The 27434-nt window shown below is 48.2% G+C and overlaps 3 protein-coding genes across 4 annotated transcripts; 1 reads left to right on the top strand and 2 right to left on the bottom strand.

Annotated features, from left to right (window-relative positions):
* The first annotated feature begins 1881 nt into the window (after positions 1-1881).
* On the top strand, positions 1882-6240 carry slc35d2 (solute carrier family 35 member D2). Its single transcript, XM_062454932.1, has 12 exons — positions 1882-2142; positions 2344-2377; positions 2526-2612; positions 3128-3195; positions 3456-3527; positions 3689-3757; positions 4073-4175; positions 4372-4464; positions 4570-4637; positions 4722-4800; positions 4938-5020; positions 5159-6240. Exons 1-12 carry the CDS (start codon positions 2018-2020, stop codon positions 5289-5291), a joined length of 1014 nt encoding a protein of 337 aa, XP_062310916.1. The 5' UTR covers positions 1882-2017; the 3' UTR covers positions 5292-6240.
* znf367 (zinc finger protein 367) lies at positions 6072-10986 on the bottom strand. Its single transcript, XM_062454933.1, has 5 exons — positions 9770-10986; positions 8587-8737; positions 8002-8121; positions 7689-7827; positions 6072-7567 (listed from the first exon to the last, which is right to left on the bottom strand). Exons 1-5 carry the CDS (start codon positions 10046-10048, stop codon positions 7312-7314), a joined length of 945 nt encoding a protein of 314 aa, XP_062310917.1. The 5' UTR covers positions 10049-10986; the 3' UTR covers positions 6072-7311.
* Positions 10987-11309: 323 nt separating this feature from the next.
* Positions 11310-27104, bottom strand: lifra (LIF receptor subunit alpha a). 2 transcript variants are annotated; one of them, XM_062454930.1, is made up of 18 exons: positions 26928-27104; positions 24229-24368; positions 23829-23968; positions 23408-23558; positions 23001-23273; positions 22788-22917; positions 22264-22388; positions 21806-21951; positions 21439-21592; positions 21061-21125; positions 20721-20943; positions 19835-20023; positions 16407-16508; positions 16135-16284; positions 15651-15788; positions 14793-14886; positions 14620-14686; positions 11310-14388 (listed from the first exon to the last, which is right to left on the bottom strand). In XM_062454930.1, the coding sequence occupies exons 1-18, from the start codon at positions 26957-26959 to the stop codon at positions 13798-13800; spliced, it is 2910 nt and encodes a 969-aa protein (XP_062310914.1). In that variant the 5' UTR covers positions 26960-27104; the 3' UTR covers positions 11310-13797. The 2 variants fall into 2 exon arrangements, with proteins under 2 accessions (XP_062310914.1, XP_062310915.1); XM_062454931.1 differs by having other exon boundaries at positions 26923-27077.
* Between the last annotated feature and the right edge of the window lie 330 nt (positions 27105-27434).

Below are 27434 nucleotides of genomic sequence, written 5' to 3'. Positions count from 1 at the left end.
CTTTTAACAGCTAGGCTGTCTCAGACCCCCCACATTGCAAAGGTTAAAAGAAAATTATTTTAATTTGTTTTTGTATTGGGTAAAATTGGGTAAACACAACGATGGTTCGTTATGAACCTTTGGGTCATGTGACCCGAAGGCAGCACGAGGGTTAATCATCTACACCCATGGAGGAAGAGCAGACACAGACTGACCCCTGATAGGCCACATCAGATAGAGGGTCACGTGACCTGATATACGTGACCTGATAGGCCACATCAGAGAGAGGGTCACGTGACCTGGTAGGCCACATCAGAGAGAGGGTCACGTGACCTGATAGACGTGACCTGATAGGCCACATCAGAGAGAGGGTCACGTGACCTGATAGACGTGACCTGATAGGCCACATCAGAGAGAGGGTCTCCTTCATCAGCTCTGGGGGTCCAGGAACCAGACTTGTGTCCTGCTAATGTCATTCTGTAACATCAGCAAATCAAATAGGCTGAACAAGTTCTGGGGCTCACTAGCTTGTGGAGCCGAGGCCTTACCACAGGGGCCCTGGTTCGATTCCATGCAGGGAAATTTCCTGCATGTCATCCAATCTCCCTCCCTGCCTTTCTCTCTCCAACTGTCACTATCAAAAAAAAGTTACAATAACAATCTCACTACTGTCCTCGTGAGCCGAAGTATTTGTCGGGGACGTGAACCAGTTGTTGGGTTTTCAGTTTCTCACTGTAATTACACCTTTCACAAAACTCTGATTTACCAGCAAGCAGTAAAAACAAAAACAAACGATAGGATCAGCCTTTGCCCTACCCTGTACCTGCCTTCAGGCGCCTGCAGCTGATAAAGTCAGAAGGTGTTATCAGGAAGAAGCACCACCTGGAAAGAAATGCTCTGAATGTTGCTGTCCTTTGAGGGACTTGTGATGGATGTAAAAAAAAAAGTAAGTTACGACCTGACATGATGATGAACAGGATTGATTTGTGATTTACTTGAGGCAAAAGGGTTTAAACTTGTGACTACAAATACCAACCCTTCAAGCAATCATCCATCAGAAAAAATAGAATGATGAAAGATAGAAGAAAGTAAAGATGAAAGGTAATGATCGTGTAGGTCGGTCCGATAGTTTAAAATGACCGGATTTTGTATTATATGTAGATCAAATGAAAATATAAAAAATAAATGACCGTAACTATAGGCTACATTTTAAAGATTTCTGACTTCATTATATAGCCAATTTACAGATAACAGAAATTACAGTATTAGTGGATAGGAGTCACTTTCCAATCAAGGAGTCAGGTGGCTGAGTGGTTAGGGACTCGGACTAGTAATCAGAAGGTTGCAGGTTCGATTCCCGGACGTGCAAATTGAAGTTGTGTCCTTGGCTAAGGCACTCCCCTACTTACCTCGGGGGGAATGTCCTTGTACTTACTGTAACTCGTTCTGGATAAGAGCGTCTGGTAAATGTAAATGTCGAGACGCTTTTAGCAGTACCATTAGCAGAAACGATCCACTGCCGCACCCGTGTGGAGAAGGTAGTAGCATGCAAGATTTTGAGAATGTTTAGGTTTTCATGTTCATCCTGACTGATGAAAGTATAAATTCCCTCCGCAAAACAAAATCTACTTTATATAAATAACGTGAAATCCATAGATTTATAGATTATAATCTATATTTTATAGATTATAAATAATAATAATATATACTAATTATATATAATCTATAAAATATAGATATAATCTATAAAATATAGATTACAATCTAAATGTTCCACGTTGTACGTTTTTGGCATATCATTTTGACCTAACATAAAGTGGGCTAGTTTATCAAACAGTGTTCATGTTTGGATTAATAACAAACTTCGTCAACCGGTCAGAATTATGCAATCTCTCTCTTGGGAGCTGGACAGACCCGCCTACTCTTTTTGTTGAAACAATCCCATAGTAGACGGCAATGGAGGCTTATGAATAAGGTACACGACAGCTAAACTGAACAGGAAGCAATTCTTTAACTCAAAACCTCTCAGAATATCAACATGTCTCTCAAGACAACTCTCGAACCGGAACACTCCGGGATTTTGAAGTTTGTATCCGCTGCGTTCTACGCCGGCAGTTCGTTTCTTATCACTGTTGTGAACAAAACTATTCTTACAAATTTCAGGTGAGAAATTAATAACCCTTGACTAATTACAAGCGCTCTAGGCTACTGTAGGCATCCGCAATTACCCGTACAGTCGATCGGTAAACGTTCAAGTAGGTGTTAAATGTGCTGAATGAATGTTCTAGCTATATCCTATACGTATCCCTTGTAGCCTACCTACCCCACATTGACCCCCGTAACGTACTCTACTCTGGTGTGTAGGTTTCCTTCATACCTGTTTCTGGGGATTGGCCAGGTGAGCCATGCGTTCTCTGTAAAACATGTTACCATCGAGACGCACACCTGTTAGATAATGGCAGTTCGTCATCACAAATGTAAAATGAAATCGAACATAATAATAAATAAGTAAATTATGAAATTAAACAATGTCAACGTTTCCCTAGATGCTCACCACCATATTCATCCTGTATGCTGCCAAAAAGAACAAGTTTGTTAAATTCCAAGATTTTGACAGAAGTATTTTCATCAAAGTAAGTCGTTTTTCATTCAACTGTAGTACAACGGCACTTAGGAATGATTGGCTGGACCTGATATTAGTTTCCTCCAGGATGACAATGACTCATTGAGAGACTTGTTGCTCTTGTTGGGTTGTTGTAACTGTCTTAAAATTATTGTACTCGCCCTGAAACATATTATTGTTGCTTGCTTTTTCCACAGGTACACTCTTGCACTTTTGAGGTTCTTGCTGTTTAATTGTAACTTGTCTAACTACATGCTCTTATTGTTCTTCCATTTGGGACTTATTTGGTTTCCACAATGTATGCTTCATGTTTTGGCTACCCGCAATGTTTGGGGCTATGATCAGTGACCTATGAACTTTTGTAAAACTCTCTTGGAAGTCGCTTTGGATAAAAGCATCTGCTAAATGCGTAAATGTAAATGTAAACTGTAATATTCTTATCACAACACAAAAGCTTCGGCATAGTAGGTGTAACTTTGGAAAGGCATGTATTAGAAACTAAATATATTTTGATTTATTTGACAGATTTTCCCTCTTCCTCTTCTATATGTTGGAAATCACATCACAGGGCTGGCGAGCACCAAGAAACTCAGGTATCACAGAGACTCGAAACATCATCCTTTTACTGACAAGTTTCCTATCCTGTGGAGTTGCAGGTCAAATCTTAATATATCAACTTTGCCACATCACAAATCTAAATATATCACACTGATGTGGTAAAATGCTTATAATGGGAATGGTTACAACTCAGTGGGAGAGCATTTTACTGCAGATCCTCTTACATCACTTTAGATGAACTGGCTTCTAATTTGTTGTTATTATTATTAAGCTGACTCACTTCGATCTCCTGCAGTTTACCCATGTTCACCGTGCTCAGGAAATTCACCATATTGATGACGATGGTCATGGAGGCGAGTGTACTGAGGTTGGTGGTTCTCTGGTTCTGAGGTTCAGGAGCCCCTCTGGGGCGCAGAGCGGCCAGGCTGTGTAGACAGTGTGTGTGTGTAAACTGTGTGTGTGTGTGTGACTGTGTGTTTGTGTGTAAACTGTGTGTGTGTGTATTCTGAATGTGTTTTTCCTACTCAGGAAAAGCTTTCCTCGCAGCCTCATCCTCAGCGTGGTGACCATCGTGCTGGGAGCGCTGGTAGCAGCCAGGTAAACACACACCCAGCATAGGAATGCAGCCCTTCAGGGTCTGGATCTTTTTCTAGAAAAACCTTTTGTTATTGTATTGTGTTGTTATTGTGTATGGGCATGGGGAAAGTCCCTGTACTTACTGTAAGTCGCTCTGGATAAGAGCATCTGCTAAATGACTAAATGTAAATGTAAGTGAACATCAGAACTCTGCAGTCCTGTCCAGGTCTGTAGGTGGTCTGAGGATGTGTGACCCCTAACCCATGGGCAGTACAAGATCTTCTATAAGACTAAGCCCTGTCCTGACCCCTGACCCCCTTAACCTCTCTTCTGTAGCTCTGACCTGGCATTTGATGTGGAAGCCTACACCTTCATCCTCCTGAACGATGCCTTCACCGCTGCCAGCGGTGTGTACACCAAGAAGAAGCTGGGCACTGAGGTACGTTTCTCCCCCAGCAAGAAATCAGGGTCGGGTCAGAGCAGGGGTCAGGGGTAGCGAGGGTGTAGCTCAGTGGTACAACATTTGACTGCAGGTCAAAAGGTCCAATGTTCAAGTTACAATGTAGTATAGCATCATGTGGTTTACAGAATCTGTCTAGCCTTCAAGGCAACATGATGATGTGTTTTCTGTGAAGGGTCTTGGGAAATATGGCGTCCTGTTTTACAACGCAATCCTCATCGTCATCCCCACTCTTTTGGCTAGCGCCTTTACAGGGGACCTTGAGAAGGTAAACAATCACACAGACAGTGTGTGTGTGTCCAGCTGTCAGCTTGACTGTCCGTTAGCTCTGTGTGTGTCTAGCTGACAGCATGATTGTCTTTGTGTTGACCAGGCCATCACATTTGACGACTGGCTGAGAGCTACATTTGTCTTCTGCTTCCTGTTGTCTTGTTTTATGGGGTAAGGACCTGTCTGCTTCCTTCCTTTGTGTGGTTCATGAGTGGTTCATGGTTCATGAGTGGTTCATAGTTGTCTCTGTTGCAGGTTTGTGCTGATGTACTCTATTGTGCTCTGCAGCCACTACAACTCAGCACTGACGACCACAGTGGTGGGAGCGATCAAAGTGAGTGTGTGAGAGAGTGTACGTGTGAGTGAGTGTGTGAGTGTGTATGTGTGACAGAGTGAGTGCTGGAGTGTGTGAGCATATGCACATGCAAATTCACACAAACACAGGACTCATGTTCAGGTGTGTCTCCCTAGAACATAGCTGTGGCCTACATTGGCATGTTCGTAGGCGGAGACTACCTGTTCTCCTGGACTAACTTCCTGGGGCTGAACATCTGGTGAGAACTTAACTAAGTCAGCGCTTATCTTCTGCTTTAGGAAACTCTGGAGCCGCCTGTTTAGAGTGAAACTGTCCGCCCACACTTGAGATGTAGTTTGTATTTGGTTACCTGAGCAGCTGTTTCCTGTGTTGTCAGCATGTCAGGTGGGCTGGTCTATGCCTACCTGACCTTTCACCATCCCAGCAGCCACCACACCGCCACCAACCAACTCCAGCCAATCAACGTCCTCGTCACACAACCCTCTACAGACCGTCTGCCTATCAAATGAAAGGCCAGAAATACCATCTACAAAACACCCGATTGGTTCTCACCCGATCCTGTGCTTTGATTGGTCGTCCCTCACATATTGTGACTTGGTGCTTCACACACATATTTATGACACTGCTCCATATTGGGGTGACTGTGGGATGTTTTAGTTGTTGCTTTGCGACATTTATCAAAACAGTTTGTTCCTCTGACTGTTCATGTCCTGGGAGATTTTTAGTCTGCCCAGGTAGTCTGTATTTTGTTATTTTTGTTCACATTATTGAACTTCACAGACAAAAAGAATGAAAAAAAGGAGAGAAATAAGCTCTTAGGGTCTTGATAAATGTTTTTTATTGAAGACCAGTAAGTACCAACAGTTGTGGATTTTAACTGAATATGTGTATGTTACTTCTACAGAGCAAGCGAGAACTTTCCTTATCGAAGCCAAACACACATCTGACTCTATACAGGGCGAGGGAAATCTGAATTTCATAAGTATCTAGAAATATTAATTCCAGCGCTCAGATTATGTGAAGCCTAGTCTAATACATCATGGTATATATTATCGGCCAAAAATATTTATTTAACAATAAACAAAGGGTTAGAAATACACTGATATAAAATTCTAGGGTAATAATACAAATATTATAACCCTATATAACTAATTATTTGGTTTTTGCGATTATCAACAATTTAATTATCTTCCACTTTTGCACAATGGTCACTGAAGTCTGGATAACTAAAGAGTTTAGCCAATTCAATATACAGATTCATGATGTACAAAGTTTTTTTCCCAAAACCCAACAAAACCTCCAAATAACAATAGGCCAGTTAATATAAATGCTTACGAACAATGTTAAAATATGTAGTGTTTCAAAAAATACAAAAGGAAAGGAAAAAGCTTACTTTCAGCAGAAACAAGCGCCATTTTTCTATCCAAGTAAGACATTTCTGTTCCATTGCAAGCTTAACCCACAGAGTCAAAAGTAATGGGACAATTATTTCAACTGAACTGGTGGATAGAATCAAACTTTGTCCCATGCAGGAACTAATGAGCTTCTAGTTCCTATGATTATCTTTGTCAAACAATGGAACTGCAATTAATGACGAGTTAAACTGGTTCTGTTGTTTAACACTGAGGAAAGTTAGATAAGATGGTCACACCAAACCAGACAAATATGAATCAGACCCTAAAATGTTGAAAGTCCTCATGAAAACAGTGTCAAATAGAACAAACATGATGCAATAAATATCGTAATCAAAACGCTTCTGAGAAACGCCCTTTTTGTGCTCCCCCTGGAGGTCACGAGCGATATCGCAGTCTGGCTGCAGTCTTTTAATATAAGAGATGGCAACCTGTTACTATACAGCTACTGGTCTGGGTGTTGTTGTGTGGGTTGAGCTGAGTGCTATGTGATCTCAGGTTAGGGTGAAAGGGTATTTCAGATTAGGCTTGCAATGACAACCTCTCCTCACTGTGACAGCGGCTGCATCTCAATTGTCCACCAAGTACACCCTCGCTGGTTTCCTCTCCTTCCTAGACTCCTTCTCAGACAGACCAGGGCCTGAAGTCGCGTCACTGTGACCAGATGTGATACTTGGTTCGCAAACCCAAAAGCACATGGAGCAAAGGAAGCACAATCGAGGACGTCATGTCACACTATGGACATACGCCCCATCGTGCCCTGGGTCCACCCTGTCTCTCTGAGCTCCATATATACATCCATCATAAAAACACACACCCTCACACACAAACGCAAGGAAGATCACTCGCTCACCAAACAAAGTGCAAACAAAACTGAACCGAATTTGATCCTCATTTGCTGTCTTCAAAAGGCAGGTGTGAGAAAAGACATTCTTCATATCCTAACATCCTAGTAAGGAGAACTGGAGGTGAGTAAGGTGCTGTAGCGTGTTCCTGCTCAGAACAGCTGGGGGAAGCCGCTCGCTAGACTTGCATCTAAGAACGCCCAGCATGCACTGGGGCAAAGGGGGGAGGGTTGGGGGGAGGGGGGTCTCTTGACCAGGAAGTGGGCGGGGCTTTAAGGAGACAGATTGTTGGCCAGCTCAATGAGCGCCAGGGCGCCATGGAGACGCTCCCGTTGCTCTTGGAGACGGCGCCTGGCAGCCCCCCCCCCGCTGGTCTTCTCGTCCTCCGCTGGCTCCTCCTCACCGTTCTCCTCGTCAGACTGCAGGAAGTCCAGAGGGTCCTTCTGCTCCTGGTCCTCCACGCTGCCTGCGCTCTGGGGTTTACCCCTGGCTGGCGCAGGGGCGCGCTGCTCTCGCGTCTGCCAGTACCTGCGTCACCCCCAGATAAACACTAGAGTCACCCCCATATACACACTAGTCACCCTCAGATAAACACTAGAGTCACCACACACAGCAGTCACCTCCACACACACCAGTCGCCCTCCCTCACCTAGCCAGCCATTCTGCCACAGCCTTGTTGTCGGCGGCTGGGGCCCTGCCGGTGCCGTCGCTGGGCTCCTGTCTGCGCAGCCGGGAGTACGGGTGCTTGGGACAGTGGCGGTTAGCGTGGGTGAAGCGGCTCCCGCAGCCTGAGGACAGAGGACAGGGTTAGAGAGGACAGGGTAAGAGAGGACAGGGTTAGAGAGGACAGGGTTAGAGAGGAGCGGCCGTCAGCTTCTCCCGGAGAACCAAGACGTATTTTGCTTGTGTGTATTGTGGTTGTGTGTATTGTGGTTGTGTGTTTTGTGGTTGTGTGCGTTCACCCTTCTCAGAGCAGATGAAGGGCTTCTCTCCCGTGTGCAGCCTCTGGTGGGTCTTCAGCTGGCCGCTCTGGACGAAGGCCTTCCCACACTCTGGGTAGTCACACAAGTAGGGCCTCTCTCCTGGTCACACACAACACACTGTAAACACTCTAACACACTGTAAACACTTTAACACACTGTAAACACTTTAACACACTGGAAACACTAACACACTGGAAACACTATTACACACTGGAAACACTTTAACACACTGGAAACACTAACACACTGTAAACACTTTAACACACTGGAAACACTAACACACTGGAAACACTAACACACTGGAAACACTATTACACACTGGAAACACTATTACACACTGGAAACACTAACACACTGGAAACACTAACACACTGGAAACACTCTAACACACTGGAAACACTCTATTACAGCTGGTCCTGATGTTCCTCCCTCCTCTCCCTCTCCTCACCCCCTCCTCTCCCTCTCCTCTCCCCCACCTGTGTGAGTCCTCTCCCCCACCTGTGTGAGTCCTCTCCCCCACCTGTGTGAGTCCTCTCCCCCACCTGTGTGAGTCCTCTCCCCCACCTGTGTGAGTCCTCTTGTGGGCCTGTAAGCTCTTCTCCCTGGGAAACACTCGGTGGCAGATACTGCAGCGGATGCGGCTGGACGACGTCTCTCCCTCGTTGATGAGCTCCCGGACGGTCTCAGCCCGCGGGCGTCCTCGCCGGCTCCCGTCCTGCTCAAACAGGAGACACACAGGAGACACACAGGTCACACACAGGAGACACACAGGAGACACACAGGAGACACACAGGAAACACACAGGAAACACACAGGAGACACACAGGAAACACACAGGTCACAAACAGGAAACACACAGGAAACACACAGGTCACACACAGGAGACACACAGGTCACACACAGGAGACACACAGGAAACACACAGGAAACACACAGGAAACACACAGGTCACACACAGGAGACACACAGGAAACACACAGGTCACACACAGGAGACACACAGGTCACACACAGGAAACACACAGGTCACACACAGGAGACACACAGGTCACAAACAGGAAACACAGGTCACACACAGGTATCATGGAACTTTGCTTCAGATCCATACTTTAATCATATCTTATAAGCGTATGAGCATTTATGAGCCACAGTATTTAAAAGCAAAACGATGTTGCCATTACAGCAATTTGAGATTAAATGTAGGTGGACCTGCACATGTTAAGATATATTACTGTTACATGCAAACGTATCAATAATTTCTTACTTAACATGGACTACACCACGTGCTTCATTGAACTGCTCGCGGTTTCGGTTAAGAGCAGGTCACCCTCACGAACACATTCATTCATTTTATGCACATCCGGTTGGATTTTTGGCGCGCGACTAAGGAGCAGCTGCTACAGTAGGAAGTAGCTGGGGTTTAAAAACCATCATGTCACACCCATAAGCGCGGGCGTTTTCATGAAGCACTTTTGAATGCTTGCTTAAACGTTTCATTCAAAGTCTTGACGTCGCCTATCGTAATAATAGGTTACACTTTTTGGGGCAGAATAGGCAGATGTGTTACCTCCAGTTGCATCATCGTGTAGCAGTGATGTATAACGTGGTTACAGTGAAAAATATCCCTTCTAAGCTACCTAAAGCTACTACCGTGAACAGAAGTGAGTCATGCACAACTAACAGTCTGGCAGCTGCCCTTCTCGTTGCTTATAACATTATTCCCCGCAGTCACAACTCCACAAACCCACCTTCAAGGCATCCGGCAAAGCCGCCAGTTCAGCCTCGCTCGCGGTGTTGGTTCCAGTCGGTGAGTCTGCCCCGTTCACGGATCCGGGGCTGAGGGTCACGTTGTGTGCATTCTCTCCCCACTTCCACGGGTACACCATGAAGTCACTGAACCCGGGGCTGGTCGGAATTAACGACTCGCTCTTCCTCGGTTTCATCGGAGTGGTTTTGATGACAGACACCAAAACCCTTTTAGGAGAATCGTTGCAAAAAATAACCTGCGGTTGCTTGTTCTCAGCCATCGTTGAATTGTCAAATAGCTCTGAGAAGCTTTAAAATCCGAAAGAGCCAAAGATCCCCCTTACTGTTAATCATACGCCATAGATGCAGTCATGTCTTCTAGTCAACCGTTTTAGAGTTGCGAAAAAAGTCTTACAAATCCAGCGAACGGAAACAATTCCGAAAATTAGTCCAATTCAATCTGGAGTAAAAATATTCATTTCTAACTTGATAAAAACTGCGCTACAATTCCCAAAAGACAGTAGAACGTTAGACTACATTCGTTATGTAGTTACAAGCTTGTGTGCGCCGTTCTTACTGACAGTGCAGCTTTCCTACAGTGTGCGCTTTCTCAAAGTCTTTCCCGCGTTGCAAAGCGCGCCTGGGCGGTTTATTTAACAAATCAGTTGAGAGGATATTAAACGCGCTTACCACATGGGTGGGAAATGACCTATAATATGATCCAAAGGAGAGGAAAGTCCCAAACGGGGTAACTACAGTAACCAATGTCCAGGCTCTGAACATAGTTGGTTAGGACGTTTTATCCAATGAGGTTTGAAACTCCACAGCGCGCTCTTCTGGATTGACAACCAAGATTGACAAATAGCAACGTTGGACACCAGTCCAGAGCGGGACTGTAGCTGGATTCGACCAATGAAACGAAAGGGCGGATGCGGCACAATTGTAAAGTATGCGCGGATTGGACATAATACGGGGCGACTGTCTCCCGCGCGCGCAAAAGCTTTATGTTTACGTTGTTACGTTTTATGTTCAATTTAAAGGGAAAGAATGACTCAAAGGCGCCAAAGTTACGTAATTTACCCGTCCAATGGAAACGACTCAGAAACAAAGCACCATTTGTGCAGATTTGGCGAGATAGCCAGATAGGTTTGAAAATTTAAGGTGCAAAAAGTAAAGAACTGAACTATTCACTTATCCCTGCTTTTCTGATGTTCTTTCTTTGTATGTTGCTTTGGATAAAAGCCAGTATGGGGCGCCAAATGACAAGCAGAGACAATAATTTGACGTAATATTTTGTGATAATGTTCACCTTACGTTAAGCTGCTCATTTTCGCTATGTTCCATCAACATAAAAATCCATGTAAAAATCAATACAACGCTTTCGGGACCAAGACGCTTCGACTTTCCTGGTAATGAGAAACACAGATGAGGAGATTAATATAGACACACGTGTCTACAGAGAATACAGATGTCCCAGAGATTTGTGTGTTAGGTATGTACCGTAGTTGGTAAAGAGGTCACTTTGATAAATACAAAGTAGACAACTGGAGTTTGTAACTTTATTGCATAAAACTGGTGTAATATTATTGCAATAAGCAGCAGTGTTTACATAGTGTTTTCTTGACAAACCATTCACCGGAAAAAAATACTCTTATTTCTCCTAATGAGGAGATATTAAATAATATTTAATATTTCTCCTAATGAGGAGAAACATCACTGTAAATACGTCACAAAATGATAGCTACCAAGCATAATTCAGTGTTGTTTTGTTTTAACAGCATCACACTTGTCAATAAAGCCTTAAGTCTTAATAATGCACGTCAACGTTAGTGTTATTTGCCAAGCAGTAGCCTATACGTGATTTTAAACGTTTATACGTATACTTTTGCACTTTCAAATAGTTAAATGTTCATATAACATGCTACAATAACAGCATACAACCAGATCAGGCAAATGCAGATGAGTCTAGGCAAGGCATATATCACAACAACCATAACCAACCATATAGCCATAGAATAGCCTAGACAAGTAGTTAAGCTACAGTACTAATACAAAACCGCTAGCTCTACGACAAGAGTGCCTGAAAGCGTGTTGATCGTGTTGCTCTATCAATGCTACAATAACCGTAAAAGGTTTAATTCAGTTTGACACAAGTCAGTAAAAGTTACAAATTCTTCCGATCAAGATTGATTATCTCTGTTAAAAACTAAACAGCTACTAGGGTTGTATGTAGGCAGGGAAACGGAGGACAAATGACATAATAAAGGGCTGCGGTTGCAGTGATATACGTGAAAAAAGGCTTACATTGATATAAAAAAAATATTGTTGACCATAGTTGATGACCATATCAACAAAATAAGCATATTAACACACAGCATTCAAATGTTAGTCTCCAAAGACTTCGTTGTTGTCGAGGACCTCAAAAGGAAGGGATATAATATACAGGCGTCTTTTCATTAAAGCCATTTAATCGTGCTACTGTACAGATAATGTCGGCCTATTCACATCACAGTAGTGTTTAAAGCTTCTTTGCTGGAGAGGATCTGAAAAATGAATAATACGGCATTAATGCTGAGTTTAATGTCAGGGTGCCTACAATGAGTTCCAAGCAGCCTCCTCCTCACTTTTCTGACACTAGACGTCCGACCATCACAACCCTACGTGTCACATTTTATACTGCCTCAATTGAATAACTTCCAGCGGGCGCGAGAGAGGAAGAGGAGAAAGGGGGGAGGAAGAAACCGCTTTAGACTCAGCCCTGACAGTGGCCGTAACTATGACGACGAGCTAGTGAACGGCCTCCTGAAAGCTACGCGCTAATTATCTAGCCTAACTACTCACACAAGCACTAAACCTACCAGATTATTGCAAACGTGAAACCTACTGCAAAACACGGCAACTAATGCTGATCAACCGGGTTCCGGTGCGAGACTGTTGTCTAGTGTGCTTGTCACGTCTTCACAGTAACATCATCTGGCGGTGCGGCACTTTAAACCATAAAGAAAAATGTAGTAATTCTAATCTCTGTTCTCGGCTCATGATTAACAATTAAAATGATCTGATTTGTTCAATCCCACGATTGTCACTCCCAAATGCATAGGAGTCCACTCTCTAAAGAGGTGCATGATCTCAAGTATTTCTGCAGCGTACTTGTCAAACACAAGACAGCAAAACAGTCCGCTTGGACACTGAACTCGGTTGGAAGCATACCATGTTTGAACAAGGCAACGATTAAATACGTTTCACAATCACCTCACGACCATGACAAGGGCATGACGGTGAAGTATTTGGTGCAAGGCTGTAGAACAATCAATAATCCACAGGTAGATTGGGCAACAATGGAAATCTGAGATGATAAATCACAAAATGCAAAAACAAACAAAAAAGGGTTTATCTGGCCAGTAGTTGATATTTACCATGGTGATATGAGTAGAAAATATATGACACACAACAATTATACAACTAAGAAAACAACATAAAAACAAATACACAATTTCTTATTTTACTATCTTATATCAGTCAGAGAAGAACTGTCTACATCTTGACAGATTCCTAAGTATGACAACCACAGCAGGGTGTCATGAATACTTGTTGTGTTGCTAGTAGTGTACATCTGTGTTCATGTTGAGAGCAGTGACTGTGTTTACTTGGTGTGTGTCTCGGTGATTCTCCTAGTGAAGGTGAACCCCCTTCAGTGTCTCTGTTCCTGGGTTGTTTTCAGTAGCATGTGGGCTCTGTCGCGGCTCGTAGCTCCGTCACGCCTCTTCTCCCCGGGTGTCTAGACCACGAGAGAGGTGAGCTCTGCTAGTCAGCGCTCTTCGGAGGGTTTGTTTGGTAAGTGTCCAATCCCAAAAACACGTAAACAAGCATTCAAATAATGAAAACAAACAGTTAACATCACTAATGCCCTTGAGAGGTGTGTGTGCGTGTGTGTGTGTGTGTGAAGGAAGGCAGTGAGGATCTTGACTGTCAGCCGGACTGGTGACATCATCATCCAGCTAGTGACATCATGGAGCGGAGGGTGACATCATCAGGGCTTGCCTGACAGCAGGCTGTGGAACCAAGAGGTTTGACCTTTGACCTGGTGGTCGGGGTCGGGCAGCAGGAACTGAGAGGAGGTGACGGAGGTGACGGAGGTGGGGCTTCCCAGGGAGGGAGCCAGGCCCTCCTCAGGGGACTCCATCTTCCAGGAGCACTGGGGCTTGTAGCCCCCGAAGGGCCCCTCTGCACCAACCTGCTCCTGCTCCACAGAGGCCGGGGGCGAGGCCGGGGGCGAGGCCGGGTGCATCTGAGGCCGGTAGCCCCCGGTGGGAGGCTGGGGCTGGGGGGCTGGGGCAGAGGCCTGGATGCCAGTGTAGGTGACGTCAGTGCGGGCCGAGTCAACAGAGCTGCCCGAGGACGCTGAGGAGTCTGGGAGGTGGGCAGGGCGTTGCCGTGGCATCCCCTGGTCCACCACCTGGTTGTAGTAGCGCAGGGCGGAGGGCTCGTCGGTGTCGGCTGGAGCGCTGCCCTCCTCCTCCTCCTCCTCAGGGACAGTCACCAGCGCCTCCTTGGAGTCCCACTCTGGGTTCTCCAGGATGTGAACCATGCTGTGAGGAGATGGCTTCAGGTCCAGAGTCCCCTGCAACACACACACACGTTACACACACACACATTACACACACACACACGTTACACACACACACATTACACACACACACACGTTACACACACACACGTTACACTTTCTGGCACCAGGACAGTGTGTGTCCCTGGCGCTGTGCCATGTGGTCATGTTCCCCATCTTACCTGAGGCATGGACCAATCACCAGGCAGCTTACCTGAGGCATGGACCAATCACCAGGCAGCTTACCTGAGGCATGGACCAATCACCAGGCAGGCTGGGCTCAGGGATGTCTGGGTAGAAAGCTGTCTTCACCCTGGGACACAGGCAAAAACAAACAGTCAACAACTGGAATAAAAAATACAATAAAACGGCTGAGAATGTGACATGACAGTTCCTGTTCAGTAATCTGGCTGCCTCACCACTTCCTCTTCCTGTAACACAGAGTCGTGACGACAGCCAGGAAGCACGCCATGGTTCCCAGGGCAACCAGGATCTCCAGGATGAGCCAATCAGCTGCCAAACGGGAAAGCAAGCAAGCATTCTTTCATCATTCATGCTGGTGTGCTATCCATGAACAATGACTGTTAACATACTGTAGGGCTGTAGATAGACCCAGCTAATGCTAACGTACTGTAGGGCTGTAGATAGACCCAGCTAATGCTAACGTACTGTAGGGCTGTAGATAGACCCAGCTAATGCTAAAGTACTGTAGGGCTGTAGATAGACCCAGCTAATGCTAACGTACTGTAGGGCTGTAGATAGACCCAGCTAATGCTAAAGTACTGTAGGGCTGTAGATAGACCCAGCTAATGCTAACGTACTGTAGGGCTGTAGATAGACCCAGCTAATGCTAACGTACTGTAGGGCTGTAGATAGACCCAGCTAATGCTAACGTACTGTAGGGCTGTAGATAGACCCAGCTAATGCTAAAGTACTGTAGGGCTGTAGATAGACCCAGCTAATGCTAACGTACTGTAGGGCTGTAGATAGACCCAGCTAATGCTAAAGTACTGTAGGGCTGTAGATAGACCCAGCTAATGCTAACGTACTGTAAGGCTGTAGATAGACCCAGCTAATGCTAAAGTACTGTAGGGCTGTAGATATACCCAGCTAATGCTAAAGTACTGTAGGGCTGTAGATAGACCCAGCTAATGCTAACGTACTGTAGGGCTGTAGATAGACCCAGCTAATGCTAACGTACTGTAGGGCTGTAGATAGACCTAGCTAATGCTAACGTACTGTAAGGCTGTAGATAGACCCAGCTAATGCTAACATACTGTAGGGATCCAGGGAGATAAAGGCCGGGGATCCACCGTCCTCCCCGGCAGAGTTGTACGACTTGACGGTGAACTTGTAGGAGCCAACAGGAAGCTTGGTCACCGTGTAATTCCTCTGGCTGGGGTCAGTGATGTTGGCTGGAGAGAGGGGGAGGGAGTGTGAGATGACTGGACAATCCAAGGGCAAGACAGCAGGGCCTAGTCTAGGCCCTACCTATCAGAGAGAGCCTGGAGACAGTCTTACCTATCAGAGAGAGCCTGGAGACAGTCCTACCTATCAGAGAGAGCCTGGAGACAGTCCTACCTATCAGAGAGAGTCTGGAGACAGTCCTACCTATCAGAGAAAGTCTGGAGACAGTCCTACCTATCAGAGAGAGTCTGGAGACAGTCCTACCTATCAGAGAGAGTCTGGAGACAGTCCTACCTATCAGAGAGAGTCTGGAGACAGTCCTACCTATCAGAGAGAGTCTGGAGACAGTCCTACCTATCAGAGAGAGTCTGGAGGCGTTGGCCAGGTAGACTCGATACCCCAGCAGGAACCCTCTCTGGTGCTCCAGAAGAACCTCCTCCCAGGTCAGCAGCACGCCAGAGCCCTGCTGATTGGACGAAACGTGGGGGGACGGCCTGGAGGGGGCTGGGGGAGGAGCCACAGGTTACCACGGCGATGAAACACAGTAGATCAGACAGTAGATCTGGACCTTTACCCTTAGAACAGTTCCCAGGTCAATGGCTAGTCTGTGTGTGTGTCAGACCTACCCTGCTCCTGCATGTAGGCCTCCCAGCGCTGGTGCAGGGTGGGGTGTTGGGAAGGGCAGGAGTACAGAGAGAAGGTGTATCTCACTCCTGGCTGGAACCAGTCTGGGCACCAGGCAAAACACACAGCCCACGCACTCAGTATACACAGCTATCTACAGATCGCTCTATCTATTATAGATATAAGAAGTAGACAAACTTAAGTTTGATTTAAAATTAAAATACAAAAATTAAAAGAATACATGAAATGTAATTAATTTCATTTATAATGTTATAAAAATAACTTGAAAAGCTTTGAAAAATAAGTTTTGAAAGGTTGAAAGACTGAGATTTTCACTACTGCAATCTCACTACTGCAGCCTCTCAGAACTGCTGCCTCTCAGAACTGCAGCCTTTCATTACTGCAGCCTCTCATTACTGCAGCCTCTCAGTACTGTAGCCTCTCAGTACTGCAGTCTTTCATTACTGCAGCCTCTCAGTACTGCAGCCTCTCAGTACTGCAGCCTTTCATTACTGCAGCCTTTCATTACTGCAGCCTCTCAGTACTGCAGCCTCTCAGTACTGCAGCCTTTCATTACTGCAGCCTCTCAGTACTGCAGCCTTTCATTACTGCAGCCTCTCAGTTCTGGAGCGATTATTATATGATTTATTAATAAATATAGATGTATACTACTGATCTCCAGTCAGCAACATAACACACAAAATTCAGAACAATTAAGGAAAACATACCACCTGTACCTCTTCGAAAATATTTTGGTAAATCAAAGCTAAACGTAGGCTGATAACATGTGCGTTGCAATTTCTTAACTAAAGCTAGCTAGCTACCGTTTTGGGAAAAAAACTTGCACTTTGGGACTTGCACGTTTTTTTCACATTGCGATGTTATCGCAAATGCAATTAATCGTTCAGCCCTACTTCACTGCCCAGCCCTAGGTGGAGGAGAGGGCAGGGTACCTGACAGGATGGTGAGGGTGGGGTACCTGTGTCTGACAGGATGGTGAGGGTGGGGTACCTGTGTCTGACAGGATGGTGAGGGTGGGGTACCTGTGTCTGACAGGATGGTGAGGGTGGGGTACCTGTGTCTGACAGGATGGTGAGGGTGGGGTACCTGTGTCTGACAGGATGGTGAGGGTGGGGTACCTGTGTCTGACAGGATGGTGAGGGTGGGGTACCTGTGTCTGACAGGATGGTGAGGGTGGGGTACCTGTGTCTGACAGGATGGTGAGGGTGGGGTACCTGTGTCTGACAGGATGGTGAGGGTGGGGTACCTGTGTCTGACAGGATGGTGGTGTTGGTGGGGTACCTGTGTCTTACAGGATGGTGGTGTTGGTGGTGTACCTGTGTCTGACAGGATGGTGGTGTTGGTGGGGTACCTGTGTCTGACAGGATGGTGGTGTTGGTGGTGTACCTGTGTCTGACAGGATGGTGGTGTTGGTGGTGTACCTGTGTCTGACAGGATGGTGAGGGTGGGGTACCTGTGTCTGACAGGATGGTGGTGTTGGTGGGGTACCTGTGTCTTACAGGATGGTGGTGTTGGTGGTGTACCTGTGTCTGACAGGATGGTGGTGTTGGTGGGGTACCTGTGTCTGACAGGATGGTGAGGGTGGGGTACCTGTGTCTGACAGGATGGTGAGGGTGGGGTACCTGTGTCTTACAGGATGGTGAGGGTGGGGTACCTGTGTCTGACAGGATGGTGAGGGTGGGGTACCTGTGTCTGACAGGATGGTGAGGGTGGGGTACCTGTGTCTGACAGGATGGTGAGGGTGGGGTACCTGTGTCTGACAGGATGGTGAGGGTGGGGTACCTGTGTCTGACAGGATGGTGAGGGTGGGGTACCTGTGTCTGACAGGATGGTGAGGGTGGGGTACCTGTGTCTGACAGGATGGTGAGGGTGGGGTACCTGTGTCTGACAGGATGGTGAGGGTGGGGTACCTGTGTCTGACAGGATGGTGAGGGTGGGGTACCTGTGTCTTACAGGATGGTGGTGTTGGTGGGGTACCTGTGTCTGACAGGATGGTGAGGGTGGGGTACCTGTGTCTGACAGGATGGTGAGGGTGGGGTACCTGTGTCTGACAGGATGGTGAGGGTGGGGTACCTGTGTCTGACAGGATGGTGAGGGTGGGGTACCTGTGTCTGACAGGATGGTGGTGTTGGTGGTGTACCTGTGTCTGACAGGATGGTGGTGTTGGTGGTGTACCTGTGTCTGACAGGATGGTGAGGGTGGGGTACCTGTGTCTGACAGGATGGTGGTGTTGGTGGGGTACCTGTGTCTTACAGGATGGTGGTGTTGGTGGTGTACCTGTGTCTGACAGGATGGTGGTGTTGGTGGGGTACCTGTGTCTGACAGGATGGTGAGGGTGGGGTACCTGTGTCTGACAGGATGGTGAGGGTGGGGTACCTGTGTCTGACAGGATGGTGAGGGTGGGGTACCTGTGTCTGACAGGATGGTGAGGGTGGGGTACCTGTGTCTGACAGGATGGTGAGGGTGGGGTACCTGTGTCTGACAGGATGGTGAGGGTGGGGTACCTGTGTCTGACAGGATGGTGAGGGTGGGGTACCTGTGTCTGACAGGATGGTGAGGGTGGGGTACCTGTGTCTGACAGGATGGTGAGGGTGGGGTACCTGTGTCTGACAGGATGGTGAGGGTGGGGTACCTGTGTCTGACAGGATGGTGAGGGTGGGGTACCTGTGTCTGACAGGATGGTGAGGGTGGGGTACCTGTGTCTGACAGGATGGTGAGGGTGGGGTACCTGTGTCTGACAGGATGGTGAGGGTGGGGTACCTGTGTCTGACAGGATGGTGAGGGTGGGGTACCTGTGTCTGACAGGATGGTGAGGGTGGGGTACCTGTGTCTGACAGGATGGTGAGGGTGGGGTACCTGTGTCTTACAGGATGGTGAGGGTGGGGTACCTGTGTCTGACAGGATGGTGAGGGTGGGGTACCTGTGTCTGACAGGATGGTGAGGGTGGGGTACCTGTGTCTGACAGGATGGTGAGGGTGGGGTACCTGTGTCTGACAGGATGGTGAGGGTGGGGTACCTGTGTCTGACAGGATGGTGAGGGTGGGGTACCTGTGTCTGACAGGATGGTGAGGGTGGGGTACCTGTGTCTGACAGGATGGTGAGGGTGGGGTACCTGTGTCTGACAGGATGGTGAGGGTGGGGTACCTGTGTCTGACAGGATGGTGAGGGTGGGGTACCTGTGTCTTACAGGATGGTGAGGGTGGGGTACCTGTGTCTGACAGGATGGTGAGGGTGGTGTACCTGTGTCTGACAGGATGGTGAGGGTGGGGTACCTGTGTCTGACAGGATGGTGAGGGTGGGGTACCTGTGTCTGACAGGATGGTGGTGTTGGTGGGGTACCTGTGTCTGACAGGATGGTGGTGTTGGTGGGGTACCTGTGTCTGACAGGATGGTGGTGTTGGTGGTGTACCTGTGTCTGACAGGATGGTGGTGTTGGTGGCTCCAGCTGGAAGGCGGGTCCAGTCCAGGGCACAGGGTTGTGAGCAGCTGGTGTTGTGCCACTCCAGCAGGTAGTCACAGCTGGTGTTGTCTGGGGGCGTCCAGGACAGGGGGAAGCCCGCCTGGCTGGCCTCGGCACGGGAGACAGACACCTCCACGTCTGAGGGCAGGAGGGAGTTCACTAACATCATCAGATCACTGGTCTGTCCTCTCGACCCTGTCCTTCCCTCATTCCTATCCTCTCAACCGCTCTCTCCTTTCCCTACACCTCTCCGTCCCCCTCCTCTCTCCCTCCCCTCCTCACCTCCCAGGTAGTCTGAGCGGTTAAGGAATCGGGCTAGTAATCAGAAGGTTGCTGGTTCGATCCCCGGCTCTGCCAAATGACGTTGTGTCCTTGGGCAAGGCACTTCACTCTACTTGCCTCGGGGAGAATGTCCCTGTACTTACTGTAAGTCGCTCTGGATAAGAGCGTCTGCTAAATGACTAAATGTAAATGTAGTCGGGGATCCCCATTCCCTCCCCTCCTCACCTCCCAGGTAGTCGGGGATCCCCATTCCCTCCCCTCCTCACCTCCCAGGTAGTCGGGGATCCCCATTCCCTCCCCTCCTCACCTCCCAGGTAGTCGGGGATCCCCATTCCCTCCCCTCCTCACCTCCCAGGTAGTCGGGGATCCCCATTCCCTCCCCTCCTCACCTCCCAGGTAGTCGGGGATCCCCATTCCCTCCCCTCCTCACCTCCCAGGTAGTCGGGGATCCCCATTCCCTCCCCTCCTCACCTCCCAGGTAGTCGGGGATCCCCATTCCCTCCCCTCCTCACCTCCCAGGTAGTCGGGGATCCCCATTCCCTCCCCTCCTCACCTCCCAGGTAGTCGGGGATCCCCAGGGTGGCCGGGGGGGACACCCCGGCGGCGTTGGTGGCGGTGATGGTGACCCTGACCCCGGCAGCGGGGCTGCCCAGGGAGAAGGCCTGGCTGTGGGTTCTCTGGGGCAGGACGTGGCTCCTCTGGCGGTTCTCCTCCGAGCTCCACAGGGTCACCTCGTAGCTGCTCAGCTGGCCGTGGCTCTCTCTCTTGGTCAGGGGCTGGAGGGATTAGTAGAGGTTCACTGGCGTGTTACACCCCCCAGCACACACACACACACAGAGACACACACACACAGAGACACACACACACAGAGACACACACACAGCAGGACTCACCTTCCAGATGATGCGTCCAGTGCTGTTGCTGTCCATCCACACCCACACATCAGGAGCATCAGGGCCTAGGACAAACACACACACACACCAGGAGCATCAGGGCCTAGGACAAACACACACACACACCAGGAGCATCAGGGCCTAGGACAAACACACACACACACCAGGAGCATCAGGGCCTAGGACAAACACACACACACATCAGGGCCTAGGACAAACACACACACACACACACATTGTACCCTCCACACACACACACCGTCAAACACACTAGTTGATAGCTTGTTTGATTGTAACCTCTCTGACTCTGCCAAGGCTCAGTCACATTACACACTCCCTCTCACGCTCTCTCTCTCTCTCTCTCCCCCCCCTCCTTACGGTCCATGCTGGTGGTGAAGGTGAGGTAGGGGCTCCAGCCGCTCCACTTCCAGAAGTTTCTCTGGGAGCCACAGCGGATCCTGCAACGGTACTCCTCATCAGGCTGCAGCCCTGAGAGCACGGCCCTGTCCAGACCTGCCCCTGTGAACGTTTGCTGAACACACACACACACACACACCACACCACACACACACAACACACACCACACACACACACACACAGGCATCAAGACACACAGAGTACATTTTTTTCTTGAAGGCTTTTAAGGCTTATCGAACGCAAATCCCCTTTCTACACTCACTTATGTAACACTATCTTTCTCTGAAACCCACAGACCATCATGCAAGCAGACGAACACACCCCTCACCGTGCTCGGGTGCCAGTGAGAGATGAGCTGGACCTGACAGATGAGCGACAGGGAGGCGTAGGTCTGGTTAGGCCACGCCCACTGCAGCGTGGCGTTCCAGGGGTGGATCACCGTGGCGACCAAGCTCAACGCCGACAACGGACGCACTGGAACAAAAGAGCCAATCAGCAGGGAGTCAGGTGGCTGAGCGGTTAGGGAATCGGCCTAGTAATCAGAAGGTTGCCGGATCGATTCCCGGAGGATTCCCGGCCGTGCCAAATGACGTTGTGTCCTTGGGCAAGACACTTCAACCTACTTGCTTCGGGGGGAATGTCCCTGTACTTACTGTAAGTCTCTCTGGATAAGAGCGTCTGCTAAATGACTAAATGTAAATGTAAATCAGCAGGCAGAACCAAGAACCAACGAACAGACACGTGTAGAGTGTGTGTATATGTAAGTTTTATACAGTGTGTGTGTACCTCTGTGGCTCATCTCCGCGCTGTCTGTCAGCCTGGCCCGGCCCAGCTGGTTCCAGGCCTCCAGGGTCCAGCTGCCCTCCCACTCCTCCAGCCCACACAACATCCCGCCTGCCAGGCTGCAGTTCCTGGGGGAGGAGAGGGGGGTGAGAAGAGGAGAGGATGATAGTGGATGATGGAGAGGATGATAGTGGATGATGGAGGGGAGGGTGAGAGGATGGGAAGATGGAGAGAATGATAGTGGATGAAGGAGAGGGGAAGATGGAGAGGTGATGGTGGATGATGGAGGGGTTGGAGAGGAGGAGAGGGGAAGATGGAGAGGTGATGGTGGATGATGGAGGGGATGGAGAGGAGGAGAGGGGAAGATGGAGAGGTGATGGTGGATGATGGAGGGGATGGAGAGGAGAGGGGAAGATGGAGAGGTGATGGTGGATGATGGAGGGGATGATAGTGGATGATGGAGAGGAGGAGAGGGGAAGATGGAGAGGTGATGGTGGATGATGGAGGGGATGAGAGATGTGTCCTACCTGCCGTTGAGGGCGTAATAGGTTCGGCGCTTGATGCCGGTCAGGTGTGTGTCTGGCCCGGCGCTCCACTGGCATTCTGCTGTCCGCAGGTCATGAGTCTCACACAGCAGGTCACTGGGCTGGGGGGGGTCTGGGGGTCAGGGGTCAGACCAGTCTGTCTGGAGTGTGTGTGATGAGAGAGGATAATAGTGTGTGTACGAGTGACTTCCTTACATCCCACAAACATGACGGCTCCGGTAACTATGGTTTTGGAGTTGCTACACACCACATTGGTGCCAGAGGTAGCGGAAGGGCCCTGATTGGTCCGGGTGGTAGCATAGCTCCGCCGACTCAGGCGGGTGAAGTCCATGTCCCTGGCATGATAGCTGATCATGCCAAAGCTGTCGCCCTCGGCGATGATGCAGCAGAAGGTGGTGTTGCTGCCCACCTTGACGACTCGGCTCGATGGATACATCTGGGCATGGGCTTTGCTAGGGACGTCCATACCTTGGAGACAGGATCAGTTCTGTTCATTAACTTATCTAACCCTCTATTCAGTCCTCCATCTAGCCCTCAATCCATGCCTCTCCATCCCTTCCTTGCTCCATCCCTCTCACCTTCTCCCCCTCCCTCCCTCCTACCTGCCAGGATCTCAGGACGGCTCCAGTCGCTGATCTCGTCAGCGGAGCGAGCGCGCACAGTGACCGACAGTGACGTGCACTCCAGCGGTTCCTCTGAGGTCCAGTTCCACCGGAACCTTCCGTCCGCGTCTGGCTTTGCCTCCACCGTTTCCTGGAGACAGAATCACAACACGACCTTGACGATGCTGCCCTAGATCTAGTACTGTTAGTATTAGTATTATTAAAGTTCACATTGGGCTATTGCTGTCATTCAGATGGAGAAACATCATGTACCTGTGTTATTATTAGATTAACATTAATTCAGAAAATTCCAGAAAGATAGGGTTCAGCTAGACGAGACAAACATGATGCTTATTTTGTTAACTTACTTTTGTTTGTTGTTTGTGAAAAAATGTCTAAATGTTAACCCCCCCCCCCTTACGTTGAACACGGTGACCATGAACTCAGAGCGCCAGATCAGGATGTCGTAGTGGGGGGCGTTTGGCCCTCCCCAGGTGATGGAGAGGCACTGGGCGTCTTGGTCTGCCTCCAGGCCCACCTGCTGGGGTGCCACCGGCGGGCCTGTGGGGGCAGAGGAACCAGACAGGTCATGGGCTATCATGTCTTTTTCTTTGCTAAATAGTTGTTGAATCTTGGTCGTTGAATCTAAACTGTGCATCACTGGTGTACACAACTCCCTACACACCAACGTCTGTCTGTCTGTCATGGTAGGAGAGAGACTAAACAGGTTTCTCCTTCACAGAGTGAAACACCCTCAGGGGTGAGATACAGTTTCCCTGATAACAGCCTGCAGAGCGGCCCTGCATGTCTGGAGGTCTTACCACTGGCCTGGCAGGATGACAGAGACAGCACCAGCAGGACGACCAGGTAGTGATGCATGCTGGAGGAGGTCAGATGCTTCAGGAAGAGCTTGTCCGTTTGACTCAGCAGGTCAGCAGGACTGAGCAGCGAGAGAGCGGCCCTGAGGGAGAGAGGTCAGAGATCAACACTGCTCCCTCCACACACCACTTCAACACAGATTAATAATACGTAACAGGCTGTAATTAGTCATATAACTAACTAATGTAATCTAATGTATTGAAACTGAGATGAACCCTCCAATCACTGGGTACTCAGTTGGTCTGTGTTTTTAAACACCTTCCACATGGAACTCTGGATGAACCGTGGTAACAGGAACCTGATTCCCTTCAGCAACACCCTCCCTATCTATAAACACACAAAGCCTTGTCCCTGATACTGGCATGTTTTATTCATCTGGGACAGATGTTAGCCTGTCCTGTGTCTGTTACCTGGGCTGTCTGTGATGGGGCAAGGGGCCTGGGGTGAGGGGCCTGGGGCAAGGGGCCTGGGGCAAGGGGCCTGGGGCGAGGGGCCTGGGGCGAGGGGCCTGGGGCGAGGGGCCTGGGGCGAGGGGCCTGGGGCGAGGGGCCTGGGGCGCCCCAGGCCTGGCTAGGAACCTGCAGAACAAGACGAAGGCATGGCCTCGCACCAGCCTTGCAGGATAGTAGGCGGGTATATTTCTATACTGTGTTGTTTGTTTTGTTGTGCTTGTTTTCCGTCTTGAGGCGAGCTGGGACACAACTGCTGAAGTGTTCTGAAACCACCGAGAGCCCAAGGGCACAACTGCCATCTACAAGAAAGCACTTAGAGTGCGAAGTGGGTCAGGTGAGATCTGAGCTGAGGGATCCTCCCCTTCTCAGAAGCAGCCAACCACAAACAACAACATCTCCATCCATGTCCACAGACAGATGTCTGGAACACACCATTTATTGAATTTCACTTGCTGTGACTCTTTTTATTATTATTATTATCTAGGGCATACCTACTAAAGTGGCACGCTTCAAAACCCCTCTGTGTCTCTACAACTGGACTTTTCCGGAAAGTTTTGTGGCAGTCGTTGACAAGGAGTTTGTTTTTGACTGCTTCACAGCAATCAGACGTTGGTAGGGGGGAAAACAGCAATAACCAAAATCAAATATTCAAGAAAGTGCTCCATGAGAAACTGATACTGGTCAGACTGTAGTACACACACATGGGACACACACACACACACACACACACACAGGGGAATCAATATTCTCAGATATTCTCCTCTCAAGGAAACTGAAGCTTTCTCTGTGTTCCTGAAGACTTCTTTCAGCAACACTGCAGCTTCAAGTCAAAAACACACAAGGGTCCCAGATTCTAACTGAAATAACTATTTAACGTGTTTCTGATTCGGTTAAGTGTGCCTTTGACATTCAGCTGCCTGATTGTTTCATTAGTCAGTTACCAAAATCAAGTGCAGACCGTTTGACTGCAAGAGTGAATCAATATTGGAAGCAGGTCTGCAGGGGGCTAAGTGGTCACGCAGCCTACAGCTCCACACAGGGCTTATCACATACCCTACTTTACTGGAAGGACAAACACAACTGTCTTCCTCCCCTCTCCTTCTCTTCCTCCCCTCTCTCTTCCTCTCCTTCCTTCTCCCTTCATCTTCCTCTACTCCCCTCCTCATCCCCTCCTCCTCTCTTCTCCCTCCCCTCCTCTTCCCCTCCTCGCCTCTTCCCCTCCCCCTGCTACTGGCTCTGTACCAACAAGCTTCCCTCTCCTTCCTTCCTCCCTTCAAGTGAAAGTGCAGCTCTGTCTGGATCAGGCAGGTTAACCATGAAGACAGGACTCTGACTAGTTGTATGGGTGGAATTCTAATATTTAATGTGAAACACACGAAGCGTTTAGGAATGCCTATGGGAACTGAAGTACACACCAAAATATCGTTGTTTGCAACTCAAAGTAACTGACTATTTCGGTTAATAATAAAGCGTAAATACAAAGTATCTTACAAAAACACCACTAGCAGAGACTAAGTAAACAGAACCTCTATCATGATGTACACAACACGCATCTTTGTGTGAGATCCAACACGACCTTGACATTTTAAAGACAAACAAGGCTAATATTATAGCTTCAGTCAGTCCCTGTTTGGACTACGACTAGATGTGATTAATCTTGGACGGGAGGTTAAAGGTCGAGTTTTAAAGCTTCAAACCACTATCCGTCTATTTGAAGGAGAAAACGTTATAGCAAAATGCTAATGACACAGAACAAACACTTTACAAGATGGCTAAATAAAATGTCGTGGAAACATGGGAATGTCTAATATTTAGGCCAAATGAAGTCATCCAAATTCACGAAATACTGCTGTTATAAAACTAGCTAATAAAATAGTTATAACTTTAGTTCTAACCTAATAGTGCGAAGCTCTCATTCCCACGGCCATATACAATAGTACTGTAGGCTATGTATGACACAACGGACCTTTAAAATGTCATATTGACTAAACAAATGTGAATATTGATATTGTATCATGATATCCATGTTTTTATCTTCAGCCCTAGGCCCTTAGTACTACTAGCTATAAAAATGTCTCCATGTTTTACTGCATGCTACACAAGCGGATCACAAACGTACTACTAGACTAGCAACGTAGTCGTAGGCTAAGCTAGTTAGTAGCAGCAAAATAAATTATATTATACCTCACTTTATATTCGAGTTTCTTCTTCCAAAACACATACAGATGTTGATGAACCTCTCCACACCCGATCGACAAGGCCAGACGAGTATTAAACTGTCAACTTCAGTGGTGCACTGGCTGTACCCCGCCACGGCTGCGTCTTCTGTCGCTCCCAGAATTCCCAATCCTGGATGTGTTTACTGGAAAAGGCGTTTTCGGACAGGCCCCGTTCCATTTACATTTCTTGTTCCCCTTGAACCCAACTAGGTGAAATGTGCATCTGTACTACAAAGTCGGACTGGTAAGGGTATCATTTAGTTCGATGAGACAAGTTGTGTACAACTAAAACGATGTAATTTTATTTGTACCGTTACATTTTGATATGTGGAAAGGATAGTGCAAGGTAAATGGTATTCAGCCTTGGGTTGCCAGATTGTATGAACCCCCTACCGGGGTGTCTCAAACCAATAATTATATCTTCAGTGTCAAAGACAAGCATTTATCAATCAACATATTTGAGTCCACACACCCAGC

The sequence above is a fragment of the Osmerus eperlanus genome, chromosome 28 (genome assembly GCF_963692335.1).
Source record: "Osmerus eperlanus chromosome 28, fOsmEpe2.1, whole genome shotgun sequence".
Classification (NCBI taxonomy): domain Eukaryota; kingdom Metazoa; phylum Chordata; class Actinopteri; order Osmeriformes; family Osmeridae; genus Osmerus; species Osmerus eperlanus.
The sequence above is the reverse complement of the archived record's forward strand: the minus strand, read 5'-3'. Positions and strand labels throughout refer to the sequence as shown.

Excerpts from the sequence above, each read along its gene's own strand:
- slc35d2 (XM_062454932.1), top strand. The coding sequence starts at position 2,018 with ATGTCTCTCAAGACAACTCTCGAACCGGAACACTCCGGGATTTTGAAG. Across the intron at positions 4,176-4,371 it reads AGAAGAAGCTGGGCACTGAG|GGTCTTGGGAAATATGGCGT; the intron begins GTACGTTTCTCC and ends TTTTCTGTGAAG. Across the intron at positions 4,638-4,721 it reads CTGTTGTCTTGTTTTATGGG|GTTTGTGCTGATGTACTCTA; the intron begins GTAAGGACCTGT and ends TCTCTGTTGCAG.
- znf367 (XM_062454933.1), bottom strand. The coding sequence starts at position 10,048 with ATGGCTGAGAACAAGCAACCGCAGGTTATTTTTTGCAACGATTCTCCT. Across the intron at positions 8,738-9,769 it reads CTTTGCCGGATGCCTTGAAG|GACGGGAGCCGGCGAGGACG; the intron begins GTGGGTTTGTGG and ends CTGTTTGAGCAG. Across the intron at positions 7,828-8,001 it reads CTTCATCTGCTCTGAGAAGG|GCTGCGGGAGCCGCTTCACC; the intron begins GTGAACGCACAC and ends CTCTGTCCTCAG.
- lifra (XM_062454930.1), bottom strand. The coding sequence starts at position 26,959 with ATGTGTTTTGGAAGAAGAAACTCGAATATAAA. Across the intron at positions 20,024-20,720 it reads GATCCCCGACTACCTGGGAG|ACGTGGAGGTGTCTGTCTCC; the intron begins GTGAGGAGGGGA and ends TCCTGCCCTCAG. Across the intron at positions 15,789-16,134 it reads CTCCAGACTCTCTCTGATAG|CCAACATCACTGACCCCAGC; the intron begins GTAGGACTGTCT and ends CCCTCTCTCCAG.